The 24,733-nt window shown below is 43.6% G+C and overlaps 2 protein-coding genes across 4 annotated transcripts in view; one reads left to right on the top strand and one right to left on the bottom strand.

Moving 5' to 3' along the window:
* GRM2 (glutamate metabotropic receptor 2) overlaps window positions 1-24,733 on the top strand; it is a 65,306-nt gene that overhangs the window by 38,844 nt on the left and 1,729 nt on the right. For 2 of the 3 annotated variants that reach the window (XM_074344799.1, XM_010969105.3), the window contains exons 6-7: window positions 471-548; window positions 6,003-6,063. The gene's annotated coding sequence lies outside the window, so the exon portion shown is untranslated. Of the gene's footprint in view, window positions 1-470; window positions 549-6,002; window positions 6,064-16,859; window positions 17,005-24,733 lie in introns of all 3 variants that reach the window. The other variant, XM_074344800.1, reaches the window with a different exon arrangement.
* IQCF6 (IQ motif containing F6) lies at window positions 4,070-16,849 on the bottom strand. The gene is made up of 2 exons (XM_010969103.3): window positions 5,617-16,849; window positions 4,070-5,462 (listed from the first exon to the last, which is right to left on the bottom strand). Exons 1-2 carry the CDS (start codon window positions 5,716-5,718, stop codon window positions 5,094-5,096), a joined length of 471 nt encoding a protein of 156 aa, XP_010967405.2. The 5' UTR covers window positions 5,719-16,849; the 3' UTR covers window positions 4,070-5,093.

Raw genomic sequence — 24,733 nt, 5'->3', positions numbered from 1 at the left:
TCAATTGCTTTCTTTTCATTTTCCTTAGATCTCAGGAGAGAGGAGATTACGTATATTTTGAAATAGCTAAATGTTCTCTTCTGCTTTATCTTTTTCTGTTGTTTCAGTTTTAATCTCCAGCTTTCTTTTATTTTAGATGTCTGAATTATAAACAACATATGGTTGGATAGTTTTAAAAACCTAGTGTGAGATTCTGTCAACAGACAAATTTTACCCATTTCCATTTAATACAGATTTATTCCCATCTTTGGGTTTTCTATCACTGCTTTCTTACTTGTTTTTTTCCATTTCATATTCCTGTTGAATTGATTGCGATTTCTTCATGTTTCCCCCTGACGTTTCAGGAGCGTGGCAGAGGCTGCTGGTTGCCTCCCAGTACTTACTTACTCTCCCTTCTGTCTTGTAAATGGAACGCTGAGGTGGCGCACATTGACTTGTTCACCAATATTCTTGTTTTCCGCTCCTTTCAGGCACGTTGGAAGATGGCGTTTTCCTTCTCCTTGAAGTTAGACACAGCTACATGGCTGTTGAGCCAATAAAACCGGAGCGTAAGTGAACTATGACTCTTCCAATGCCAGTGCTCTTCTCTCCAGACCTTCCTGCCCAGACTTCGACCAGTTCAGTCACAGGAGCTCATGTCCACGTGGAGGTGAGGTAGGAGTGGGAGCAGCCTGGTAGGCTGAGCAAACACACAGTGGGACACTGCGTGGAGAGGTGCCTGGAGCCCAGCAGGTTTGTGTGAGTGAGAAATACATTTCTTTTGAGCCATTGAGATTTGGAAGTTTGTATCACAGCAGAATCTAGCCTTCTGGGATGCACCTGAGTTTGGTCACGGTGTCCTTATATGTAGCAGGGAGGGTCTGGTAGCAGTTCTAGCCACTGAAATATCAGTGGAGGGGGCTGGATGAGTGAGCCTTGTGGGAAAGGCCTTTAAAAGAAATGAAGTCAGCTGGCATAAGTGGCTCTCTTCTCTCTCCTGAAATGTGGAATGATGGCTGGAACTCTAGGAGCCATCCTAGAGTAAAAGGGCCAGCCCCATCCCAGGGGTGCAGCGTGGAAACAGAGAGGATGGGGCCTCTTGACATCATGCAGCTGCTGTCCCTTGGCCTTCCCATTGCTGGGCTTTATTTATGGGAGAAGAAAACAAACTTGTTTAAGCCACGGGTTTTCAGGTTTCTGTTCCTAAGAGCCCAATATAATTCCTAACAGTTTGGAAGTTATTTAAGTTATTTTTTATTCTTCTATTATTTCTACTGAAGTTATTTTTTCATGTTTTTATTGTGGAAATGTTTCAACACATCCAGAGTTAGAGGAGTGCTCCTCCAGCTTCAACAGTTACCGACTCATAGCCAATCATCATTCCCCGATACCCCCGCCTCCCCTCCTGGGTTGGGTCTTGTGGGTGGTCCTGCTTGCTCTTGTGGAAACCATGTTGTCTTCAGCCCACTCCTAATAGATGACCCTACTGTGTCCCCCACCCACAGACCTGAAGCCACTTTCTGTGATGCCCTTGCTCCCTACTTTGGCCTCAGGTGGTGAGGTTGCCACAGTCTGTGGCTTCTTGTCTCTGTCCCAGGCCTCCTTAGGAGGCTGGTCCTTTTGGCACGTCTTGCCTCTCCCATCTTGGGGGGGCGCAGGAACTCTTGGCTACTTCCCAGCCCCATGGGGAGTATCCAGGGCTCATTGGGGGCAGCCCTCAGGCCCACTCGTTTGGCCCCTCCCTTTTCACCTCTGAGCCGTGCAGCCTCCCCAGGTTGTGTTCTCAGAGTCCCCTGTGCCTGCCGGGGTGACCTGGGGAGGGCTGAGGGCAGGATCTGGCGGCAGGCTGCAGCAGTAGCTGTGCCCCCTCATCCTCCTTTGTCGCAGGGCCATGAGTGGGCTTTTGTCTCTCCCTGTGTGGCTGGAACCGTCTCTACCTGCCCTGTCTCCCACCCCTTTCACCGTCAGAATCTGTGGTCACCCTCTACAGAATCACACTCTCCTAAGTTCTTGGTTCTGGACAGGTGATATGGAAGCCCAGCTTGGGAGTGCCCAGAAAACAACTTTTCTTCTCAACTCAGTCCAGCTCTTCTGCCTAACAAGTGCTTGCTTCCAGACTACTCTCTTGTGGTGGACTCAAACAAACTCGATTTTTAGAAACAAAGCTGAACAAAGACCTCCTTACACTGAGCAACATACACCTGGCACAGTGAGGGTGGCTGGGGTGGCGGTCAGAACCAGTGCCCTCCAGTAACGCGTGTGGATATGTGGGAGTGATGGGTGGGATGCTGGTCAGCCCACTCAGCCTTCCCGGCACGGCACGGCACGGCACGGCAGTGGCTCTGGGCGTCTCGTTTCGGGTTTGGCACGTGGGGCAGAGAATGGCAGAAGGTGAGGCAGGCTGAGACCCTGGAGCTGTGGGATCAGAGATGAGGTTGGCGGTGTGTCAGGTGAGGGGCTTGAGAGCATGAGGCGGGCATCCTGGGGCAAGGAGACTAGAAGCCACCTGGGGCTCCCTTCCCAGGGCTGGAATGACCTGCAGGAGATGGGCCTTTACTTACTGAACTGCCTTCTCAGGGGCCCAGGAGGCTGGGCCAGTCTGAGGGTCAGCATATGTCTTTGCTGATTGGGCCTCGGGCACATAGCTCTTGGGGCCTTCATGTCACCTCCAGGAGGAACAATAGTAGGGATACCAAGTCCCCCAGACTGCTCTTAAACCCACTTCTGCCCCACAGCTGCAAGCACACGCCTCCCCTCCCCACTTGCAGTGTTTCAGTGTATTCTCAGGAAGAGGTCCTTGTGCAGCTCAATTCTCAGTGATGGCAGAGAAGAGAAGGGAGGGTCTGTGAGGTCCCCCTCTAAAAAGTCCTACCTGGCTCTACCAGTCTAGGCCAACACTAGACACAGACTTTGCTCTAAAAGGAGCTTCTGTCCTGACTCCCGTTCTGTGCCTCCTTCACTTCCTCGGCATGGGGCTCTCTGATGTCCACCGTCCACAGGGCTAGGCCATCCATGGCTTCTCAAGACCCCTGAACTTTGGAGGGACTCTTGCAGGTGGCAGGGAAGACTTTGGATGAGACTTGGCCTTCTTGGGCTAGCCCCAGGGTCTCCGTTGCCCACAACCTGTGTGGCACCATCTTCCTGAGATCTGGTCTACCTGGGACAAGAGGCCCAGCCTACTTTGCTTCCAACAGCCTCTCCCCCTCCAGGCCCCAGCTCTCCGGAGGGGCTGTGTCTTCCTGTTTCCAAAGGTTTTTGACCCAAAGTAGCTCTGCCTCTAGATCCCTGTTTAACTTTGCTCCCTGATGAGCTAAGAATGCAGAAAGCCTTGATTACCTTGAGCCCACTGAGCGTTCAGCTTGGAATTCTGCATGACCATCCCCGCGTGGGACCACGCAGGCTGACTGAGGGCCAGATAACCTGGCCTGGGAAGGGCTTAACTCAGCAGTTTCCAAATTGTGGCCACATAATGAATTTTAATGCCCACGCCTCTCCCCAGTCCAATTAAAACAGAATTTCTGGGTGGGCCCAGGCACAAGTATTTTTGTGTGTGTGTTTTAGGGGATTCCAATGCCCAATTTAGGTTGTGAATCAGAGTTAAACTCTCGCCAGCACAGGTTTTGAACACCTCTCACTGCAGGGGTGGGTGCCTGCTGGGCTAGTCATGCAGAACTCCTGCCACGTCCAGCTTGCAGACATAACCAGTTTCCTACCCATCTCTGCTGTCAGCAGGGGAGGAGAGAGCTGTGTCTGAAGCTCCTAAAAGGGGTCCCTTGGAAGACTGAGGTACCCAGCTGCATCAGTGCCACCTGCAGCTACTGGAGGCGATGGATATTGAACTGATCTCTGAATCCCTCACATCTGTCAACAACTATTCTGGAGACACCCTGCCCTGAATCCCACACACATCCAAGGGGGCCTGGGGTGAGAGAAAACCTTACCCAGCTGCAAGGCCCATGAAGACCTCTGGCTTCTGTACACCTCCCCGGCTGGTCCTCCCATCCCTTGTGCAAGGCCACCCATTGCAAAATCCTGGGGAGGGTCATGGACCTCAGACTTCTGGGATGCAGGTTCAGAGACAAACATCATACCTGCCACAGGCTGAGGGTGAGGGACCTTGGGCAGGGATGACAAAGCAGAGACGGTGAGAGATCTTATACAGAGATGGTTGAGTCAGAAATGCCAAAAGATAATGAGAGATTCAGAAAAGCGGAGACCCACCAGCACCCACTAGACGCAGGCCCAGCAGAGGGTGTGGTAGATGGTGGGAGGCTGGGGGAGAAAGGGGGTTCTGCAGGGAGGCTGGCACCGCTGCTTCTGAGGACATGGTAGGATTTAGAGCCTGCATCCCCAAGCCAGTGACCTCCAATGAAAAAGGGATCGCCCTCCCCGATCCCCACCCCTAATCCTCCCCTGCTTGTTTACCCACATCCCCGCAAACCACCCCCAACTCTCTCTCCCCTCCCCAGTCCCACGCTTGGTTCTCACAGGCAGCGGCCAGCAGAGGGGATGGAAGCCTTGTCTCTCGGCCCCGGGGAGGGAGGCATAGCTGCAGCATCTCAGCCCCTCCCCCGGGCCAGCTCTGCCTGGCTGTCCCCCCTTGAGGCCCAGCGCCTGTCCCGCTGTTGCTCCTCTGGGGTACCCTGTCCTCCTGGTTCCCTGCCAAGCTCTGTGCTGGCCCTGAGGGCCCTGCCAATCATAGGCCTGTGGAATCCTGGCCTTCCCAGCTGGCTCTGACTGCAGCCAGACTCTCTAACGTCCTGCCTGAATGGAGATGCCCGGGCAGAGGCTGCGGAAAAATAAAGCCCAATGGATAACCCCACTTACGGAGGGAGCTGGGATCAGGCTGGCCGAGGTGTCAGAGCCTGACCTGAGCCCTGGGGTTTCTTTTCAGTACAAGATTGGTCAGGTTGGCATTAGGAGTGAGGGCCTACCTATCGTGGGCTGCACTGGGACGGGCTCTAGACCATGCCAGGGAACCTGTTTGCGGGTGGAAGGTAGGGAGATAAGGGGCTGATCCCCCTCCTCTGGGTCTCATTTCCGAAGTGCAAGACCATGATCTGTAAATGTCTTTATTGGAAGAGAGATCCAGTCTCCTTGGCTCTGCCCGCACCCTAGGTCATGAGGATTTCGATGTCGAGCTCTAGCCGGCTGGCTCTGACCTCGTAGCGGCCCTGGATCAGGCCTCGGGTTTGGCTGGCATGCCAGCGCCAGTGAGACTGGATGATGCAGGCTGCTTGGCGTGCCTGGAGAAACCGTCTGCGGGCCTGCCACATCCGAACCTGTGCCTGCACCTTCACCACGGCCCACTCCTGGCAGGTGTAGAGTCTTAGTGCCAGGCGCCGTCTTTGCTCCAGCATCTTGGCCTGCATCGACCTCCACCAGCACTGGATGACCCAGGCCCTGAGTGCTGCGTGCAGTAATGTCCGGCGTACCATGTTGCCACGCCACCAGGACTGAATCTTTATGGCTGCCTTCTCTAACTGATTGGGGGAAGGAAGAACACGGAGATGCTCAGTGGGGTACCCTCCCGTGCCCGTCCCCACCTCTGGTGCTGGCAAGAAAGGGGCCTGACCCAGGCAGCCCTGGCCTCTCAGTTCTAGGCCCCATCCATCTTATTTCCAAACCCCTACTCACCTTTAAACACTGCTCATCATCCGCTGGGCAGGTCCCTTCTGTACGGGCCTCACTCACATTTTGTGTGTCCATGGCCCTGATCTTCAGAGTCCACTCATCCATCAGTTAGGCCACCCTAGACTTTAGCCCCACCCTCAACTGTTAGTCACCCCCATCATTAGACTCCGCCCACCTGCGCACATGGCTCCCCTCATCAGGTCCTGTCTGTCCACGTTTCGGCCACATGTCTTTCCCCTCTTCTCTTGCTTGTGTCTCCTTATAGATCACCCAGTCCCCTGACATATTCATTCCCACCATTTTGGGGGGCCGGCTGTGATCTCTTGCCTTCAGTTTATTTCTCAGACCCAACTGTCATCTTAAGTCTTGCTCTTTTCTACAACTTCCAGGCACTCACTTCTGTTCCTGCTGGTGGCAACAAAGAGAGAGACTCATGCAGCTTTCCTTCAAGTAAGTGATTTTGCTTAGGAATACTCCTCACCCATGTGGATTTCTGGAAGCTTCTGTGTCAGCCTTTGGGAGGGACCCAAGCAGTGTGTTCCTGGGCTAGTATGGTTTTTTTGTAAATTTCGTGAAAGCAAGATATTTTCACTGCGACTGGAGAGGGCTTCTGTCTCCCCCTCTCTGACTCCTTCTGTCACCCTTTTCTTGTTGGGTGCTGTGGAACGGCTACAGTCTCTCTGGGGATGTGACTTAGGCGGGAGGCTGAGTTGGGATACACTTATTATGGGTTAATGGGATAGGTTTATGTGGTTCACAACCACCTCTGGAAAGAGAGAAATTCTCGCTCCCCATCCTGCTAGCTGTGGCTTCCAGGAGTACTGCTGCCAGTTACCACATCTGTTCATCTGGGTCACAGTATGAAGATGCGGGGACAGAAGTGCTGCTGCAGTGGTACGGACGTGCCCTGCAGGGCCCAGCACCAGAGTGAATGGGCAGGGAAGGAAAACCCAGCTTTGGAGAGTGTGGAGAACAAAAGCTGGTCTGTAGAGAATTCTTCCTATTCTCAGACATGGTAAACTGTAACTGGAGGATTCTGTTCTCATTGATTCCTGGTGAAAATTGAAGTTTTGTCACATCATGAATATATTTGATAATGCAATACGACAGTTAGAAACATTCTAAATTTCCTTCTTTCTTGGGTATAAATTTGGTGAAATAGATTTATCACAGAATTCCTGTGATTGCAGAGGACCAAGCAGAACTGCCATGAACAGTGTGTAAGTCAGCAAGAGAAATCACATGTTTCTGTTTTGGGGTTTGTGTTTTTTTTTTTTTAACTCATGTATAATTGATTTACAATGTGTCAGGTATATAGCAAAGTGATTCAAGAAATCACATTTTATGCAATATCAATAACAAACAAGTTTCTATAGAAAATCCTATTACAAAATCATCATATGAAAAAGTAATCAGAGGTTATGCAGCTAAAAATGTAGGAAATAGTGAGGTAGGACAGTTAACTAACATGTACACTGTTGTTTGTGCTACCTGCCAACCTTTAAAAATGTGTAATTTATGATTTCTTTACTTGTCCTAAATACTCATTTGCCTGATTTTAAGTCTAAATTTTTTTTTCTTAAAGTAGGCCTTCCAAATTACATAAGCTTCAGGTCCCACAAAACCTGGATCGGCCCTGCTGTGCTATAAGAATGCAACTGTGTGGCCAGGGCTCCTGGGAGCTCACAGAGAGCTGCGTTTCTAGGATTCAGAATTAGGACTGGAACGGCAGGCACGGGTGATGCAGAGATGCTGTGAGTCCTTTGGGATTTGGAAGGCCATTCTGGCTCTGGCTTTAGCATGCCTGTTATTGCTCATTTTTCTACATGAGGGTTTGCTGGGTGCCCACCGCTTGTGGGGCCATGTACTGTCTGTGGTTCCTGTTTTTGTGTATTCGAGGCTTTGTACCATCACTTGTACTAATTGCCATGGCGCTGTTTATTGGCGTGTCTTAGGGTTTCTGATCCTTTTGTCAACCAAGCAGCCTCTTTATGTCACATTAAAAGTCCTCAAGGGTGGACCTATTGCTTCCTTTAATGCCTGTCAATCAGGGTGAGCAGAGCGCTGGTCTTAACAGGTCTCTATCAGTGCATTAAGCCATTGGTCTTGGCATCAGGCACCTACTTCCACCCCAGTCTGCTGCGTTCTGCAGAAGGGATCGCTCAGAAGGGGGCTCTGGACGCGGCTGGCATGCCGAGGTTCAGTCCATCCAGGTCAGGTTGCCATGGTCACAACACTAGAGCCCCCTGTTCTTGAGGACCTCTCCCCTACCCCACGCTGGTCTGGCTGTTGCCGGAATATCCTGGTTTTGTCTTGAAAGTCCCTGGAAAAACCTGCCAGCACCTTTTCTATTCATGCTTTGGCAGTTATTCACAAAGTGGCATGGGATGGGGCTGAAGGCCATGCATGATCCTTGGCCTCGGTTTCCTCACTGCGCCTCTCTTCGGCTTCAGGTTCTCTTCTTCTTGCTTAATTTTTTTTGCTGTTTATGAATATGGTGTGTCTGTTTCTAAAATTTCAAATAATGCAGAGATATATAAGGTGGAAAGTGAATTTCCCATGAAATTTGCCCCCAGAGCTGTTCCTATAGGTCTTATACTCATACACAGCCTAACATTTTTTAATTAATAATTTATTTCTAATTCATACATTTCAAAATAAATTTCCCTTGGCGATCAATGTTCCCGCCTTATACTATTACTGCTCCCAGCTTAGAGTGTATCCTGGACTATTAGCTATATATTTATAGACATAGTACATCCATGTACCTAAACAAATATAAAGCTATTTTGTGTTTCTGCGTGTCTTTTTCAATTAATTTGAGGTAAAAATAATATAACAAAATTAGCCATTTTAAAGTGTACAATTCAGTTGCTTTTAGTACATTCACAATGTTGTATAACCATCACTACTAAGTCCAGTTTCTAATTTCATCGTATTTTAACTTTAATTTCACCGTTCTCAAAAGAAACCCCATACCCATTACGTAGTCACTTCCCATTACCTTTCCCTCACCCCACACCCTGGCAACCACTAATCTGCTTTTAGTCTCTATGGATGTGCTTGCTCTGGACACTTCATGTAAACAGAATCATATCATATATGGTCTGGCTTCTTCCATGTAGCATGTTTTCAAGGTTCATCCACTTTGTAGAATGTTTCGGTGCTTCATTCGTTTTTATGGCTAAATAATACTCCATTGTATAGATAAACCACATTTCATTTGTACATTCATAGGTTGACAGATACTTGAGCTGTTTTCACTCTTTGGTGGTTATGAACAGTACTGCTATGAGCATTGGTGTGCAAGTATTTGTTTGAACACCTGTTTTCAGTTCTTCTGCATACATACCTGGGAGTGGAATTGCTGGGTCATCTGGTAATTCTTTGTTCAACTTTCCGAGGAACCACCAAGCTCCTCCACAGCAGCGATACCATTTTAGCTTCCTACCAATCAACATATCCCCCCAGGTTATTTTCCATTTTCCTAATTATAGTCACCCTAGTGTGAAATGGTGTCTCAGTGCGGTTATGATTTACATTTCTCTAGGACTAATGATGTTGAGCATCTTTTCATGTGCTTCTTGGGCATTTGTACATCTTTCTTTGGAGAAATGTCTATTCCAGTCCATTTCCCACTTTTCAATTGGCTTATTTGTTGTTGAATTGTAAGAGTCGTCTATATATTCTGGACACTAGATCCTTACCAGATACATTTTGAAAATATTTTCTCTCATTCTGTGGGTTGTCTTTTCACTTTCTTCATCATGTTCTTTGAAGCACAAAAGTTTTAAATTCTGATGAAGTCCAGTTTATCTATTTTTCTTTTGTTGCTTGTGCTTTGGTCTCAGAACTAAAAATCCATTGCCAAATCTTAAAGATTTACCCCTATGGTTTTTATTCTAAGAATTTCTTAGTTTTCTCTCTTACATTTAGGACCTCAATCAATTATGAGTTAATATTTGTGTATGTTGTGAAGTAAGAGGCCACCTTCATTCTTTTGCACGGGGCTATCCAGTTATCCCAGCACCATTTGTTGAAGATACTATTCTTTCCCCCAGATCTTGGTACCCTTGTTGAAAAATCAATTGAACATAGATCCATAGGTTTACTTCTCATCTCTCGATTCAAATCCATTGATTTATATATCTATCCCCCTGCCAGTACACTGTCTTGATTACTGGAGCTTTGTAGTAGCAAGTTTTAAAATCAAGAAGTTTGAGTCCTCCAACTTTATCTTTTTCAAGATTATTTTGGCTATTCTGGGACCCTTGCAATTCCATACTAACATCAAGATTAGCTTGTCTGGAGGGTGTGTGGTGGGAATAGCTCAGTGGTAGAGTGTGTGCTTATCATTCAGGAGGTCCTGGGTTCAATCCCCAGTACCCCCATTTAAAAAGAAGAGAGATTAGCTTGTCCATTACTGCAAAAAAAAAAGGGGGGGTAGTGTGTGTGTGTGTGTGTATCAGTACTTGCATTGGCAGTTTGAGACGTCTCTGGTGAGTAATGGGCTTGCGTGTGACAGCACCAGGGGTAGCCTTCCCTTTGTGTTGGCTTTGCCTGCGATAGAGCATTGACTGGGATTTTCCCTTTTGGACCCGCCTGGATCATTCATTCAGCCTCATCTCTGACGGGGCATTGGTTGGGGTTCTTTCCTTTTGGACTGATGGGGAATTGGCTGAGAATCTCCGTTTTTGGGGCTAGGGAACCGTGATCCTGAGAGACCATTCTGAATTGTTTCCTTGATATTTGACAACACCAACCATGAATAATTATTATGGGTATTCAGAGCTCTGTTCCATTTTATAGTCCCCTGGGGTATTTTTGCAAAACTGGGAGAGCTTAAGCTATGCTCTCTTAAATGAAAGAAAATGATATTTTTATTGTAACACTGTGTGGCCTCAGTACTTCCTGAGATCTGGAGAAAAAATGGCCCCTAATGGCTCTGCTATTATATCAAAGTGGCCTGTTGTAGTTGCTTCAGGTTTATCGCATGTGCACCTGCGCGCGCGTGTGTCGGTACCTGAGTCCAAGTCGTGTTGTCTCTTCCTGGTTTTGCTGAAAGTGAGGCACGTGAAAGTGAATGATAGATCTGCTACTGTCTGTTACTGTTGCTTTTTTTTTTTTTTTTAAAGCTGAAGTGGATATTTGGGAACTGAAAGAAAAAAAAAATCCCTGAAAATAGCCAAGATGATTGGTTTTTGTAAAAACAGTAAGAGGAAGAACTGAAAAAAAAAAATCTCTTGATATTGTGCTAAAAGAAGTTAAATGATGGAATTTTGTTGAATAGCTAGGTCATTCCTAAATAAGATACTGAATCATTATTTACTGGGCATTGGCTTCCACCTGCAGAGAAGTTAAAAGATGTTTAGGACTATTGTTAAATATGTTTGGTGCCGCAGTGAGATATTTTCTGTACAGAGCATGTGTTTTGGAAATTATTATTGGTGTTTGTGTTTGCCAATCTATAGAAAATGGAAAAGACAGTTCATGATTATCTTCTTGGTTTTCACTAGAAGTTGAGCTTTTTAAGAGTTGAGGATTCTAATTTAAATATGTCTTTAAAACTACTAAAAATAATAAAGGGAACATTTCAGTATATAGTAGGAAAGTAGAATGTATGTTTTGAGTAAGAGATAGTGGGAATGGAATTGCATTTTGTTAAAAAAAAATGATTTTGTCCTAAAGCTGGTTGTTTCTAGATGAAAAAAAATAAGAGAAACTAATAGAGATACAGAAAGTTGTGGAGAGTTTGTGGAAAGGGAGACCTTCATGGTCGGGCTGAGATTAAACTTAATGGATGAATGGATCTTGTTATTGAATGTAGGCTGCTGCAGGACGGGATTTGGTTCCTCGCTTAAGAAAAGAAATTTAACGCAGAATTATTCTGATAACAACTGGTGTGAAACTTTTTGATATTTTTGACAAACTTCCTATCAAATTCTAATTAAAGTTCTGTTTGACTTCAGCTAACTTTGGGATGCTTCAGAGGGCCCCTGAGGCATCTCAAAGAAAAATATTTAACTAGGATCGGTTGGTATGTTGAATTGCACAGGAAGCACTGTCAAATGAGCGGTGTCTCCTCAGACTGTACATTATGGGTAAATATTAATTTAGACATTCTAGAAATTATATGAAATTTCTGAAATTTGGGTGTGTCCTGGTTTAATGCTGTCAGTCAGGATTCTGGTTGCCATGGAACGTTGTATGTCACAGCAACTTGATTAAGCTTGTCAGGCACACTGTATTCGCATCTTTTACCTTGCCTTTTGCGTTCTTTTGTCCTTCATGGACAGTTAAGCTGATGCTTTGCAAGACTTCACCTTCAAGAGGATTCATAAAAGGGACTTCTGGACAAGTGCCGGTTTCTTTAAAATCATACTGCTGAGCTGGGTAAGATATTTTAAAAGTCTAATGAAAACTTCATAAAGCTGTTAGTGAAAAGGATGGATTTCATAGGATTGAATGAACTGATGAATATGGTTGTAGTTTTTTGGTTTTGTCTGAAATATTAGCTGGCTTTTAATCTACGTTCTTTAATTGAACTGTTTACCAAGTGTTTGGTTCCCTCTCCGTACTGAAAGTTATTGTTTAACTTCTAACCACACTGTTGCCCCCATACATTTAGGATAGAAAGAGAATTCTCTAATGGAGTTGTCACAGAGTATAACTAGTCAACATGTGTAACAATGCTAGCTTCAAGTCTGTTGCTAAAAGCACATGTAAAATGTTTGTGTAACAACGTATAAGTGATAAAATGGATGGCCTATAACATGTTCCCGCATTAGCATACCTCTGAGCCTTTTGCTGATACCTGATTAGTTTTTCCCCAACGTGAATAACCAGATATAAAGGAGGCCTAGCACCAGGGACATGATCTGAAGCTGGGGCAGGAGCCACCATCCCAACAGAGGGATGGCCATTTTGATCATCAGTGCTTTCTATTGAAAGATTTGCAATCAAAAGGGGAAATGATGGAAAAACCTGCACACGTTGAGATAGGGGGATATCACTCTTGCTTATACATAGTTTAACTTAAACTTTACTGACCATAGCGGCCTGCTTGTGGCCTTGTGGATGTGCATTGTACCTCTGCTTTGGCCTTGAGGGGAATACGTTTGAAAGTCTAAATGGAGTAGCTGTGGTTCAGACATCCAAGGTAAAAACTACGTGGCCACTGTGGACGTGATCTCAGGCGCATTCCTGTATTGTTGAGAACTTGGAACTATCTAAGCTGCGTCATACTTGGGACACCACCAGCCATTCTGGGGAGGCTAGGGAAAAGATCTGGTCATCATGCAGCTTCGTTTTCCCCCTCTGGTGGCAGAGTATCTGTGACACAACTGAGGAAAGTGCATCAGGCAGTGGATCTCTGCCTGTTGTCTTAGTCATCAACTGCTCGAGCCTGTTCTTTCATGACTCAGGGGGACCTGGGAGATTCAGCTTTTCTATACACATGTGGCAGGGGTTTGGGGGGTGCCCCACAGGGTCCTGCTCGGTCTCGGTGGGACTGTGCCCCATTTCAGCAGGAAGGAGAGCAGCCGTTGCCTCATTCCCTGAAAGATTTGTGGAAGGATGAGACAGGATTGGAGATTAAAACAGAGTTCTTCTGAGTTTATGATGAACCAAAACATTATTCCCCTTCTCATCCAACACCTCTTCTCAATACTGAGAAGTATTGAAGAAAAAAGGGGAATTATAACTGAGAAGGACCCTATGGGGCCTTCCCAAGACAGACCCCTCCCCTGTATCTCTGAAGTACCCAGATAATAATACCTAGTACACATTCCCTGAGGTTTTCAGCGCTAAAAACCACCACCAAGTGGAAGAAATTAACTATCTGATGACCATGAGCAGGTAGCTCCCAGACCTTCTGGCACCTAAGAACTGCTCATCAGAAGCGTGCACAGCTGATCACATGCCCTGGGCTGCCCCTCCCTCACCTGTTCTTTAAAAACGCTTTGCTGAAGTCCTTCAGGGGGCTGGGGTGGGGGCAGCGGGACGGGTGGGGGGTTGGGCAGGAGGCGCCTGTTCCTGCTTGGCCCTGCAACAAACCTTTGTCTGCTCCAGACTCTGACATTTTGGTACTGTTTGGCCTCACTGCGCATCACATGAGCACATGAACTTGGATTCGGTAAATATATTTAGGTCTCCTTTAAGGTACTTCAATGATGTCTTGTAGTTTTAAGTGTCCAAGTCTTGCATCTGCTTGGTTAATTTTTTTCTCAAGTAATTTAGTATTTTTGACACTATTATAAATAGAATTGTTTTCTTAATTTCATTTTTTAAATTTCCATTGTTATTGTTTAGAAATACAAATGGTTTTGTGTAGAAATAAAAATGTTTATCTTGCATGTTGCCACTTAGCTGAATTAGTTTATAACAACTTTTTTTGTGTGAATTCTTTAGGATTTTCTATGTGTAAGATCATGTCATCTGCAAATAGAGATAGTTTTACTTCTTCCTGTCCAATTTGAATGTAATTTCATTCTCTCTTGCTTAATTGCCCTGGCTAAAACTTCCAGTACAATAATGAATAGCAGCAATGGAGGAAGGTATCTTTGTTTCATTCCTCATCTTAGAGAAAAAAAAAAAAAACTTTCAGTCTGTCACCACTAAGTATGTCAGCTGTGGTTTTTTCATAGCTGCCCTTTATTAGTTTGAGAAGTTCCCTTCTACTACCAGTTTATTGTATGGTTTTTGTTTTAATCATGAAAGGGTCTTAAATTTTGTCAAATTCTTTTTCTGTATTAATTGAGATAATCGTGACTTTCCCCCCTTTTTTCTATTAATACAGTGTATTACATTGATCTTCATATGTGGAAGCTGCCTTGCGTTCCTGGGATAAATCCTGTTAGGTCATGGTGTATAACCCTTTCAATATGCTTTTGGATTTAATTTCCTAGTATCTTGCTGAAGATTTTTATATCTGTACTCATAATTGGTATTGGTCTTCAGTTTTCTTATAGTGTCTTTGGCTTTTGTGTCATGGTAATCCTGACCTCCAGGAAATGAGTGAGGGAGCAGTTCCTTTTCTCCTATTTTTGGGAAGAATTTGAGAAGACTTGGTGTTAGTTCTTCTTTCATGTGTATAAAATTCACCAGCAAAGCCAACTGGTCCTTGGCTTTCTTTGAAGTTTTGGATTACTGATGCATCTCTTCACTTCTTATAGGCTTGTTCAGATCTGTTACCTTTTCAGTTAGTTTTGAGAGTTTGTGCTTTTAGGGATCTGTCCATTTCATCTAGGTTATCTAATTTGTTGGTATACAATTATTCATGGTATTCTCTTATGATCCCTTTTATTTCATAAGGTCCCCAAAGTCATTCCTAATTTTAGTAATTTGAGTTTATTGCTGTTGTTACACAAGGATTCTGGTACAGTGTTGAAAAGGATCTGGTGGGGCGTGGCACCTCTTCTCCCTCTGACCTTAACATTTGTTATGCTTTCCCACCAATGAGGATGTTAGTGGGTGGTTATTTTAGTTACGCTTTTCAAAATAATTATGTTTCTTCCTGCTCTGATATTCTAATGGTTTTTTTTGACTTTATTTTTTTAAGATTATATTCTATTTTTTCCAGTTTTATTGAGAAATAATTGACATATGTCACAGTATAAGTTTAAGGTTTACTGTATGATGGTTTGATTTACATATATTGTGAAATGATAGGTTCAGCTAAAATCCATCTTCGCATGTAGATACAATAAAAAGAAAAGAAAGAAGAAAAAAGAATTTCCTCCTTGTGATGAGGACTCTTAGGATTTACTCTTAACAACTTTCCTATATAGCATACGGTGATAGCTATCGCCATCGTGTTGTACATTACATCCCTAGTGCTTATTTATCTTATAACTGGAAGTTTGTACGTTTTGACCAGCCTCCTCCAATCCCCCATTCCCATCCCTGCCTCTGGTAACCACAAGTCTGATCTCTTTTTCTAAGAGCTTGTTCTGTTTTGTTTTTTTAAGGTTCCACGTATAAGTGAGATCATACAGTATTTGTCTTTCTCTGAAAATATTTTCTAGAGCAGTTTTAGTTTCACAGCAAAACTGAGCAGAAGATACAGGGAATCCGCATTTGCCTTCTGCCCCTACACATGCAAAACCTCCTCCACTATCAATATCCCTCACCAAAGTGGTATATTTGTTAAAATTGATGAACCTACCCTGACACATTAATGTAAACTATAAATTTTGGGTGATAGAGTTCATTCTTTGTGTTGTACATTCTGTGGATGTAGACAAATGTATAATGAATGGCATGTATCCGCCATTATAGGATCATACAGAGTATTTTTACTGCCCTAAAAATTCTTTGAGCTCCTCTTAGTCATCCCTCCCTCACCCAACCCCTGGCAACCACTGATACTTTTTACTGACTCCACAGTTTGGCCTTTTCTAGAATGTCATATAGTTGGAATCATACAGTTTGTAGCCTTTTCACTTGGTAATACGCATATATTGAAGCTCCATGTCTTTTCATCGATAGCTTTTTTTCCTTTGGTGTTGGATAATGTTCCATTGTATGGATGTGTTACAGTCTATCCAGTCACCTACTCAAAGACATCTGGGTTGCTTCCAAGTTTTGGCAGTTGTGAATAAAGCTGCTCTAATAATCTGTTTGCAGATTTTTGTGCGGACGTAAATTTTAGCTCCTTTAGATAAATACTAAGGAACAAGATTGCTGGGTCATATGATAAGAGTATGCTTATTTTGTAAGAGACTGCCAAACTGTCTTCCAAGGTGGCTGAACCATTCTGCATTACCACTAGCAATGAATGAGAGCATTTTGTGTTGCCAGTATTCTGGATTTTGGCCATTCTAACATGTGTGTCATGGTATCTCATTGTTTTAATTTGCATTTTCCTGATGACATGATATGGAGTATCTCTTCACGTGCTTATCTGCCATCTGTATGTCTTCTTTGGTGAGGTATCTGGTAAGGTCTTGGGCTTATTTTTTTAAGCTAGGTTGTTTGCTATTTTTTTTTTTAATGAAATGCTTTTTTCCCCCACAGCCATAGAGAAGATTACATGGTTTTCCTCTTTGATCTGTTAATACTGTGAATTACATCAAAAGATTTTTTTACTGTGGAAATCTCACAGTGGCGGGTCTCGGCCATATTTAAGACTTCCTGGCACCTGAGTCTCTTCCCTGTGTTTGGGAATTACCCTTCTTATCTGTCTTGGTGGGAGACAGCCTGCTTCTAGTGCCAGAGCTGTAAATGCCAATTTCTTCCTTTCCCAGCTTCCTTGGCTGCTGAGCAGACATGTGACAGTTCTGGCCAATCAAATGTACCCACGAGGAGTTTTCAGCTTGCAGTATGGGATCTGGAGAACCGAGGGCGCATCCTTTGTGCCCATGGCGGAATCCTCATCAGGCTAGTTCTTGGGTATGGCATTTTCTATGGTTCTAGACATGATCTATTTCTGAGCCTAGTCTCCAGACTTCCTGAAAATTTGGTGAGCTAATAAATATTGTTTCACTACTTTTATTTTCTGCTTAAATAAATATGGGTCAGCTTGTGTTGTTTCCAGTTAGGAACAACGATCAATATACTTGCATTCATAGGATAAATCCTACCCTTTGGAGTCAGTCTGCTAATATTTGCATCTGGGTTCACAAGCCAGGCTGGCCTATGGTTTTCTAATCCCGTGCTAACCTAATTACAGATTTTGATGTCAAGTGGATGCTGACTTTTGGTAGGAGTATTTGTGTAGAAAAAATACCCAGAGTACAATTGCTGGATCAGTTGTACTGCTGCATTTTTAGTTTTGATGGATTTTGTTAAATTGTTATTCAGAGAGGTTTTGCCAGTTTGCATTCTGACCAACAACATGTGATACAGCCTGTTTCTCTTCACCCTTACCAACCTGAAGGACTGGTAATCACCAGTCACCATTTTTTTAAGAGCATCTTTGCATATGTTCAGAATCCTTTCCCCCTTGCTGTTTCTTTTTCTATGACTTGTCTGTTCACATCCTTTGCCTAGGTGATTGTTTTTTCTTCTTATTTGGGTTAAGTCTTGGTTTATTTTTGTCTTGGGAGGGATCTGCTGGTCTGGAGTTGAAGCTCAGTTCCCTCTGATACTGATTTTAATGGCTGCTGAAGCTAGGAAAGACTCTCACAAAGACCTGCTGCTTGGAGGGAAACTGGCCTTGTTGGTTCTGCCTCCTAATCTAACACACTTTCCAGTTGTATCCACTAATTATGCAAAGGTTGTATTGAAATCTGGCTTTAAAAGTTTGTACTTCATAATGACAATCAGCTATTCTAAAACAAACCAGAAGGTGTTGCATTTTAATACTTTGAACAAATAAATTAAAATTGGGCTGGAGGGATAAGTGATACTGGGTGAGGAAATTATATTTCCAAAGCTCTAAGCATTAAGCTGAAAGAATTTTTATGAGTGAACCACTTGGCTTTTCCCAACAAAAATCTCACGGAGAAAATGTTTCAGAACGTGTTCTAAAAGCATTTTCCATGGCATCCCATTTTGGCTGGTGAGGAGCTCCCTCTACAGGAAGGAAAATTATCAGCACCATAGTTTCTTCTGGTTCCTTGAGCTCACGGGTAACATTTCAGACTAGGATATTTTGCAACTAAATTTTTAACCCACTTGCCCATGTTGGTGAGGGTTAGCGTTGTCAAAAGTAGACAATGCGGTCCATAAACATCTTTCTCAGTGCACAGTCCAAAATGGTCATCTGGCCCAATTCACAGAAAGCACACTTACCGATTTGTCTCCCTCAAGTAGAATGTGATCTCTATGCGGCTAGAGACTGCCTGTCTTACTCTGATTTAACAAATGCTTGTAACAGTACTTGGCACACAGCAGGGCTGGATAATGTTTTTTTTTTTCTTACAAAAATTTCCTCTGATTTGTTTCCATTTTCATGAAAAGTTATTATAAGCTATTGAATATATTTCCATGTGCTATACAGTAGAAAATTGTTGTTTCTCTATTTTATATATGGTAGTTAGTATCTGCAAACCTCATACTCCCAATTTATCCCTTCCCAACCCTTCCCCCACTCACTTGGGTAACCATCCGTTTGTTTTGGATGTCTGTGAGTCTGTCTCTTTTGTAATTAAGTCCCATTTGTCTTTATTTGTTTAGATTCCACATATAAGTGATGTCATATGGAATTTTTTCTTTTCCTGTCTGGCTTTCTTCTCTTAGAATGACAATCTCCAGATCCATCCGTGTCGTTGCAAATGACATTATTTTGTTATTTTTCATGGCTGAGTAGTAGTCCATTGTATACACACACCACAACGTCTTTATCCAGTCATCTATCAGTGGACATTTAGACTGTCTCCATGTCTTCTTGTCTGTTGTCAGTAGTGCTGCAGTGAACACTGGGATGCGTGTCTCCTTTTGATTTAAGGTTCCTCTGGATGCATGCCCAGGAGTGGGATTGCTGGATCCTATGGTACGTCTGTTTTTCATCTGTTGAGGAATCTCCGTACTGTTTTCCCTTATGGCTGCCCCAAACTACATTCCCACCAACCGTGTAGGAGGATTCCCTCTTCACCACTCCCTCTCCAGCATTTATAGCTTGTGGACTTTTGAATGAAGGCCGCTGTGACTGGTGAGAGGTGATACACCTAGCTGTAGTTTTGATGTGCATTTCTCTGATGAGCAGTGATATTGAGCGATTGTTTTCCATGTGCCTCTTGGCCATTTGTATGTCTTCATTGGAGAATTGCTTGTTTTTTTGAGATTGGGTTGTTTGTTTTAGTGTTACTAAATTGTATGAGCTGTTTATATAGTCTGGAAATTAAGCCCTTGTTGGTCTCATCTTTTGCAAGTATTTTCTCGCATTCTGTAGGTTGGGTTTCTGTTTTGCTTCTGGTTTCCTTTGCTTTGCAAAAGCTTATGAGTTTAATTAGGTCCATTGGAATACTTTTGCTTTTCTTTCTGTTGCCTGGCTAGACTGCCCTAGGAGAACCTTGCTAGGATTTCTGTCTGATAATGTTTTGCCCATGTTTTCTTCTAAGAGGTTTAGAGTGTCTTCTCTTAGGTCTAAGTCTTTAAGCCATTTTGAGTTTATTTTTGTGTGGGCTACGAGGGAGTATTCTGACTTCGTGGATTTACCTGCAGCTGTCCAGTAATCCCAACCCCATTTGCTGAAGAGACTGTCTTTACTCCATGGTATGTTCTTGCCTCCTGTGTCAAAGATTAATTGACCAAAAGTCTGTGGGTTTCTTTCTGGGCTCCCCCTTCTGTTCCATTGATCCATATGTGTGTTTTGGGACCAGCACTATGCTGCTGTGATTACCGCGGCTCTGTAGTATTGTCTGACGTCTGGGAGGGTTACGGTTGGGCGCTGTTTACATCTTCCGACGCTTTGCTAAAATCTTTGCTCTGTGCTTCTGTATTCCTCCTGAGTCCTCCGACCCTATTTGCCATCATTAGTTTAAACTCTTTCTCGGATAAACTGCCTATCTCCTCATCCCCTATTCCTTTTCCTGGGATTTTCTCTTGTGCCTTGCTCGGCCTGGGGGATATTCCTCTGCTTCCTCACGCTATCTTTCTATTTGTATTTTTGAGGTAGGTTAGTTCCATTTGTCAACTTTGGAGAGAGGTGGCCCTCTGTGGGAAACGTCCTATGCGTCCCAGGAGTACACTCCTCTCTTGTCACCCAAGAGCCAGGGTCCAGCCGGTCCCAGGATAGAGTGTGGCCTGGGTTTGTGGATTCCTTCCACAGGGTTTGGGGCTGTTTTCTTATTTCTGGTGTCTGCCCTCTGGTGGGTGAGGCTGAACTAGCGCCTTATGCAGGTTTCCTGGCAGGAGGAGTGGGTGCTGCCGGGTGAAGCTTGGTCCTGGACCTCCAGCGGGTAGGGCCGTGTCTAGAGGCATCTGTGGCTCAGGAAGTCTGCTGATGGGGTGGGCTGTGTTCACAGCCAGGACGTTTTTCTTTAACTTTATTATATACAATATCATATTTTTTAAATTGCAGTAGTTTGACGTACAATGTTCTATCTTACAGGTATTCACTACAGTGATTCTCAATTTCTAAAGGCTGTACTCCATTCATAGGTGTTATAAAATGTCAGCTATATCCCCCCATGTTGTACAATCCTCCTTGCAGCTCACTGGATACCTGCTAGTTTGGACCTCTTCCTCCTCCGCCTCCACCTCGCCCCCCCTTCCCTCTGCCCCCTGGTAACCACTAGTTCCTTCTCTACATCTGTGAGTCTGTTTCTTTTCTGCTATCTTCACTAGTTGGTTCTAATTGTTTTAGATTCCATGTGGAAGTGATATCTTCCAGCATTTGTCTTTCTCTGTCTGACGTATTTCCCTCAGCATCATGCCCTCCCAGTCTACCCACACTGTACACCAGAAACGAATACAACACTTTGAATCCACTGTAGTTCCGTTAAAAAGCAAACAGACTGTGTGGAACTCTGTGCTTCCTGGACTTGGGTGAGTGTTTCCTTTCCCAGGCTTGGGAACTTTTTGGTTACGATCTCTTCAGAGATCTTCTCAGGTCCTTTCCCTCTCTCTTCTCTTTCTCAGACCCCTATCATGTGAACAGCAGTGCTCTTCATGTTGTGCCAGAGTTCCCTCAAACTATCCTCATTTCTTTTCATTCTCTTCTTTTTTTTCTGTGCTGCACTAGTGATTTCCACTAACATGTCTTCTAGCTCACTGATCCGTTCTTCTGCCTCATTGAGTCTATTCGTGGTTCCTTCTTGGGTGGTATTCATTTCACTGATTTCATTCTTCAGTTCTGTTTTGGTATTCTCTTGTTCTCTGTATGTATGTGTGTGTGTATATATACACACATATATAATTGAAGTAAAGTCAGTTTACAATGTTTGCGTCAGTTTCTGGTGTGCATGAGCATACATATTTGTTTTCATATTCTTTTTCACGGTAAGTTACTACAAGATATTGAATATAGTTCTCTCTGGGATCCAGTAGAAACTTCTTGTTTACCTATTTTGTATATAGTAGTTAGTATCTGCAGCTCTCACACTACCAAGTTATCCCTCCCCCGCCCCCCCCCCCCACAGTAACCATCAGTTTGTTTTGGATGTCTGTAAGTCTGTCTGTTTTGTAAATAAGTCCCACTGTCTTCATATAAGTGATATCATATGGAATTTTTCTTTTTCTGTCTGGCTTACTTCCCTTAGAATGCCAATCTCCAGGTCCATCCATGTCGCTGCAAATGGCATAGTAGTATTCCATTGTATACACACACCACAACGTCTTTATCCAGTCATCTGTCCATGGACATTTAGGTTGTCTCCATGTTTTGGCTGCTGGAGATAGTGCTGCTGTGAACACTGAGGTGCGTGTATCTTTTTGAATTAAGGTTCCCTCTGGATATATGCCCCGGAGTGGGATTGCTGGGTCATATGGTAAGTCTGTTTTTCATCTGTTGAGGAATCTCTATACTGTTTTCCTTTACGGCTGCCCCAAACTATTCCCACCAACTGTGTAGAAGGGTTCCCTCTTCTCCACACCCTCTCCAGCATTTATAGCTTGTGGATTTTTGAATGATGGCCACTGTGACTGCTGTGATGTGATAGCTCATTGTGGTTTTGATTGGAAGTTCTCTGATAATTAGCAATACTGAACAGTTTTCAGGTGCCTCTAGGCCATTTGTATGTCTTCATTTGAGGATTGCTTATATACATCCTCCGCTCATCTTTGGATTTGGTTATTTTAGTATTACTAAATTGTATGAGCTGTTTACATATCCTGGAAATTAAGCCCTCATCCGTCTCAATTTTTGCAAAATATTCCTTATTCTGAAGGTTGTCTTCTTATCCGCTACTGTGAAAAAGTGGCTAGCTGCATGTCAATCAATGGAATTAGAATAATCTATCATAGCATACACAAAAATAAACTCAAAATGGCTTAAAGACTTAGACCTAAGAGAAGATACTCTAAACCTCTTAGAAGAAAACATGGGCAAAACATTATTGGACAGAAATCCTAGCAAAGTTCTCCTAGGGCAGTCTAGCCAGGCAACAGAAAGAAAAGCAAAAACACACAAATGGGACCTAATTAAACTTTAAAGCTGTTGCACAGTTAAGGAAACCAGAAGCAAAACAAAGACAATCTACAGAAGGGGAGAAAATATTTGCAAAACATGAGACCAAGGGCTTAATTTCCAGACTATATAAACAGCTCATACAACTTAATGATTAAAAAAAAAAAGCAAACCAACCCATCCCAAAATGGGCAGAAGCCCTAAACAAGCAATTCTCCAATGAAAACATACAAATGGCCAAGAGGCACATGGAAAACAATCGCTCAATATCACTGCTCATCAGAGAAATGCACATCAAAACTACAGCTAGGTGTATCACCTCTCACCAGTCACAGCGGCCTTCATTCAAAAGTCCACAAACGATAAATGCTGGAGAGGGTGTGCAGAAGAGGGAATCCTCCTACATGGTTGGTGGGAATGTAGTTTGGGGCAGCCATAAGGGAAAACAGTACGGAGATTCCTCAACAGATGAAAAACAGACGTACCATAGGATCCAGCAATCCCACTCCTGGGCATGCATCCAGAGGGAACCTTAAATCAAAAGGAGACACGCACCCCAGTGTTCACTGCAGCACTATTTACAACAGCCAAGAAGACATGGAGACAACCTAAATATTCATTGACAGATGACTGGATAAAGATGTTGTGGTATGTGTATACAATGGAATACTACTCAGCCATGAAAAATAACAAAATAATATCATTTGCAGACACAGATGGACCTGGAGATTGTCATTCTAAGGGAAGTAAGCTAGAAAAGGAAAGAAAAATTCCATAATATAGGGAATCTGGGGGAAAAAAAAGACAAACGAACTTCTTTACAAAACAGAAGCAGACTCAGACAGAGCAAACTTGTGGTTTCCATTGGGGGAAGGGAGTGGGAAGGGATAAATTGGGAGTCCGAGATTTGCAGATATACTAACTACTATATATAAAATAGAGAAACAAGTTTCTCTTGTATACTACAGGGAACTATATTCAGCATCTTGTAGTAACTTATGATGAAAAAGAATATGAAAAGAAATATATGGATGTTCATCCATGACTAAAGCATTATGCTGTACACCAGAAACTGACAACACTGTAAACTCACTATCCTTCAATAAAAAAAAACACACACAGACGCACACACAAAGAATACCCAGAATTGAGAATGAAATCAGTGAAATGAACACCACCCAAGAAGGAACCACAAATAGACTCAATGAGGCAGAAGAACGGATCAGTGAGCTAGAAGACATGTTAGTGGAAATCACTAGTGCAGCACAGAAAAAAAAGAAGAGAATGAAAAGAAATGAGGATAGTTTGAGGGAACTCTGGCACAACATGAAGAGCACTGCTGTTCACATGATAGGGGTCCGAGAAAGAGAAGAGAGAGGGAAAGGACCTGAGAAGATCTCTGAAGAGATCGTAACCAAAAAGCTCCCAAGCCTGGGAAAGGAAACACTCACCCAAGTCCAGGAAGCACAGAGTTCCACACAGTCTGTTTGCTTTTTAACGGAACTACAGTGGATTCAAAGTGTTGTATTCGTTTCTGGTGTACAGTGTGGGTAGACTGGGAGGGCATGATGCTGAGGGAAATACGTCAGACAGAGAAAGACAAATGCTGGAAGATATCACTTCCACATGGAATCTAAAACAATTAGAACCAACTAGTGAAGATAGCAGAAAAGAAACAGACTCACAGATGTAGAGAAGGAACTAGTGGTTACCAGGGGGCAGAGGGAAGGGGGGGCGAGGTGGAGGCGGAGGAGGAAGAGGTCCAAACTAGCAGGTATCCAGTGAGCTGCAAGGAGGATTGTACAACATGGGGGGATATAGCTGACATTTTATAACACCTATGAATGGAGTACAACCTTTCAAAATTGTATCACTATATTGTATACCTGTAGCATCTAATTTTGTACATCAGCTATTCTTCAATTTATAAAATATGATATTGTAAAATAAATATGTGGATTAAAAATGATAATAGAATATTTGAATATCTAATGGATATATGTGGAGCTTTGTTTTTAAATATGTATGTAATAACTATCAGAAAATATTCTCTTGGCCTCAAATTTGAATTTTATAAAAAGAGTTTGAAAGAGACAATTGGAATGAGAG

The sequence above is a fragment of the Camelus bactrianus genome, chromosome 17, assembly GCF_048773025.1.
Source record: "Camelus bactrianus isolate YW-2024 breed Bactrian camel chromosome 17, ASM4877302v1, whole genome shotgun sequence".
Classification (NCBI taxonomy): Eukaryota; Metazoa; Chordata; class Mammalia; order Artiodactyla; family Camelidae; genus Camelus; species Camelus bactrianus.
This window is presented reverse-complemented; position numbering and strand designations above follow the sequence as displayed.

Coding starts and splice junctions, on each gene's coding strand:
- IQCF6 (XM_010969103.3), bottom strand. CDS start 5,718: ATGGATGAGTGGACTCTGAAGATCAGGGCCATGGACACACAAAATGTG. Junction 5,463..5,616: donor ATGATGAGCAGTGTTTAAAG/GTGAGTAGGGGT, acceptor TCCCCCAATCAG/TTAGAGAAGGCAGCCATAAA.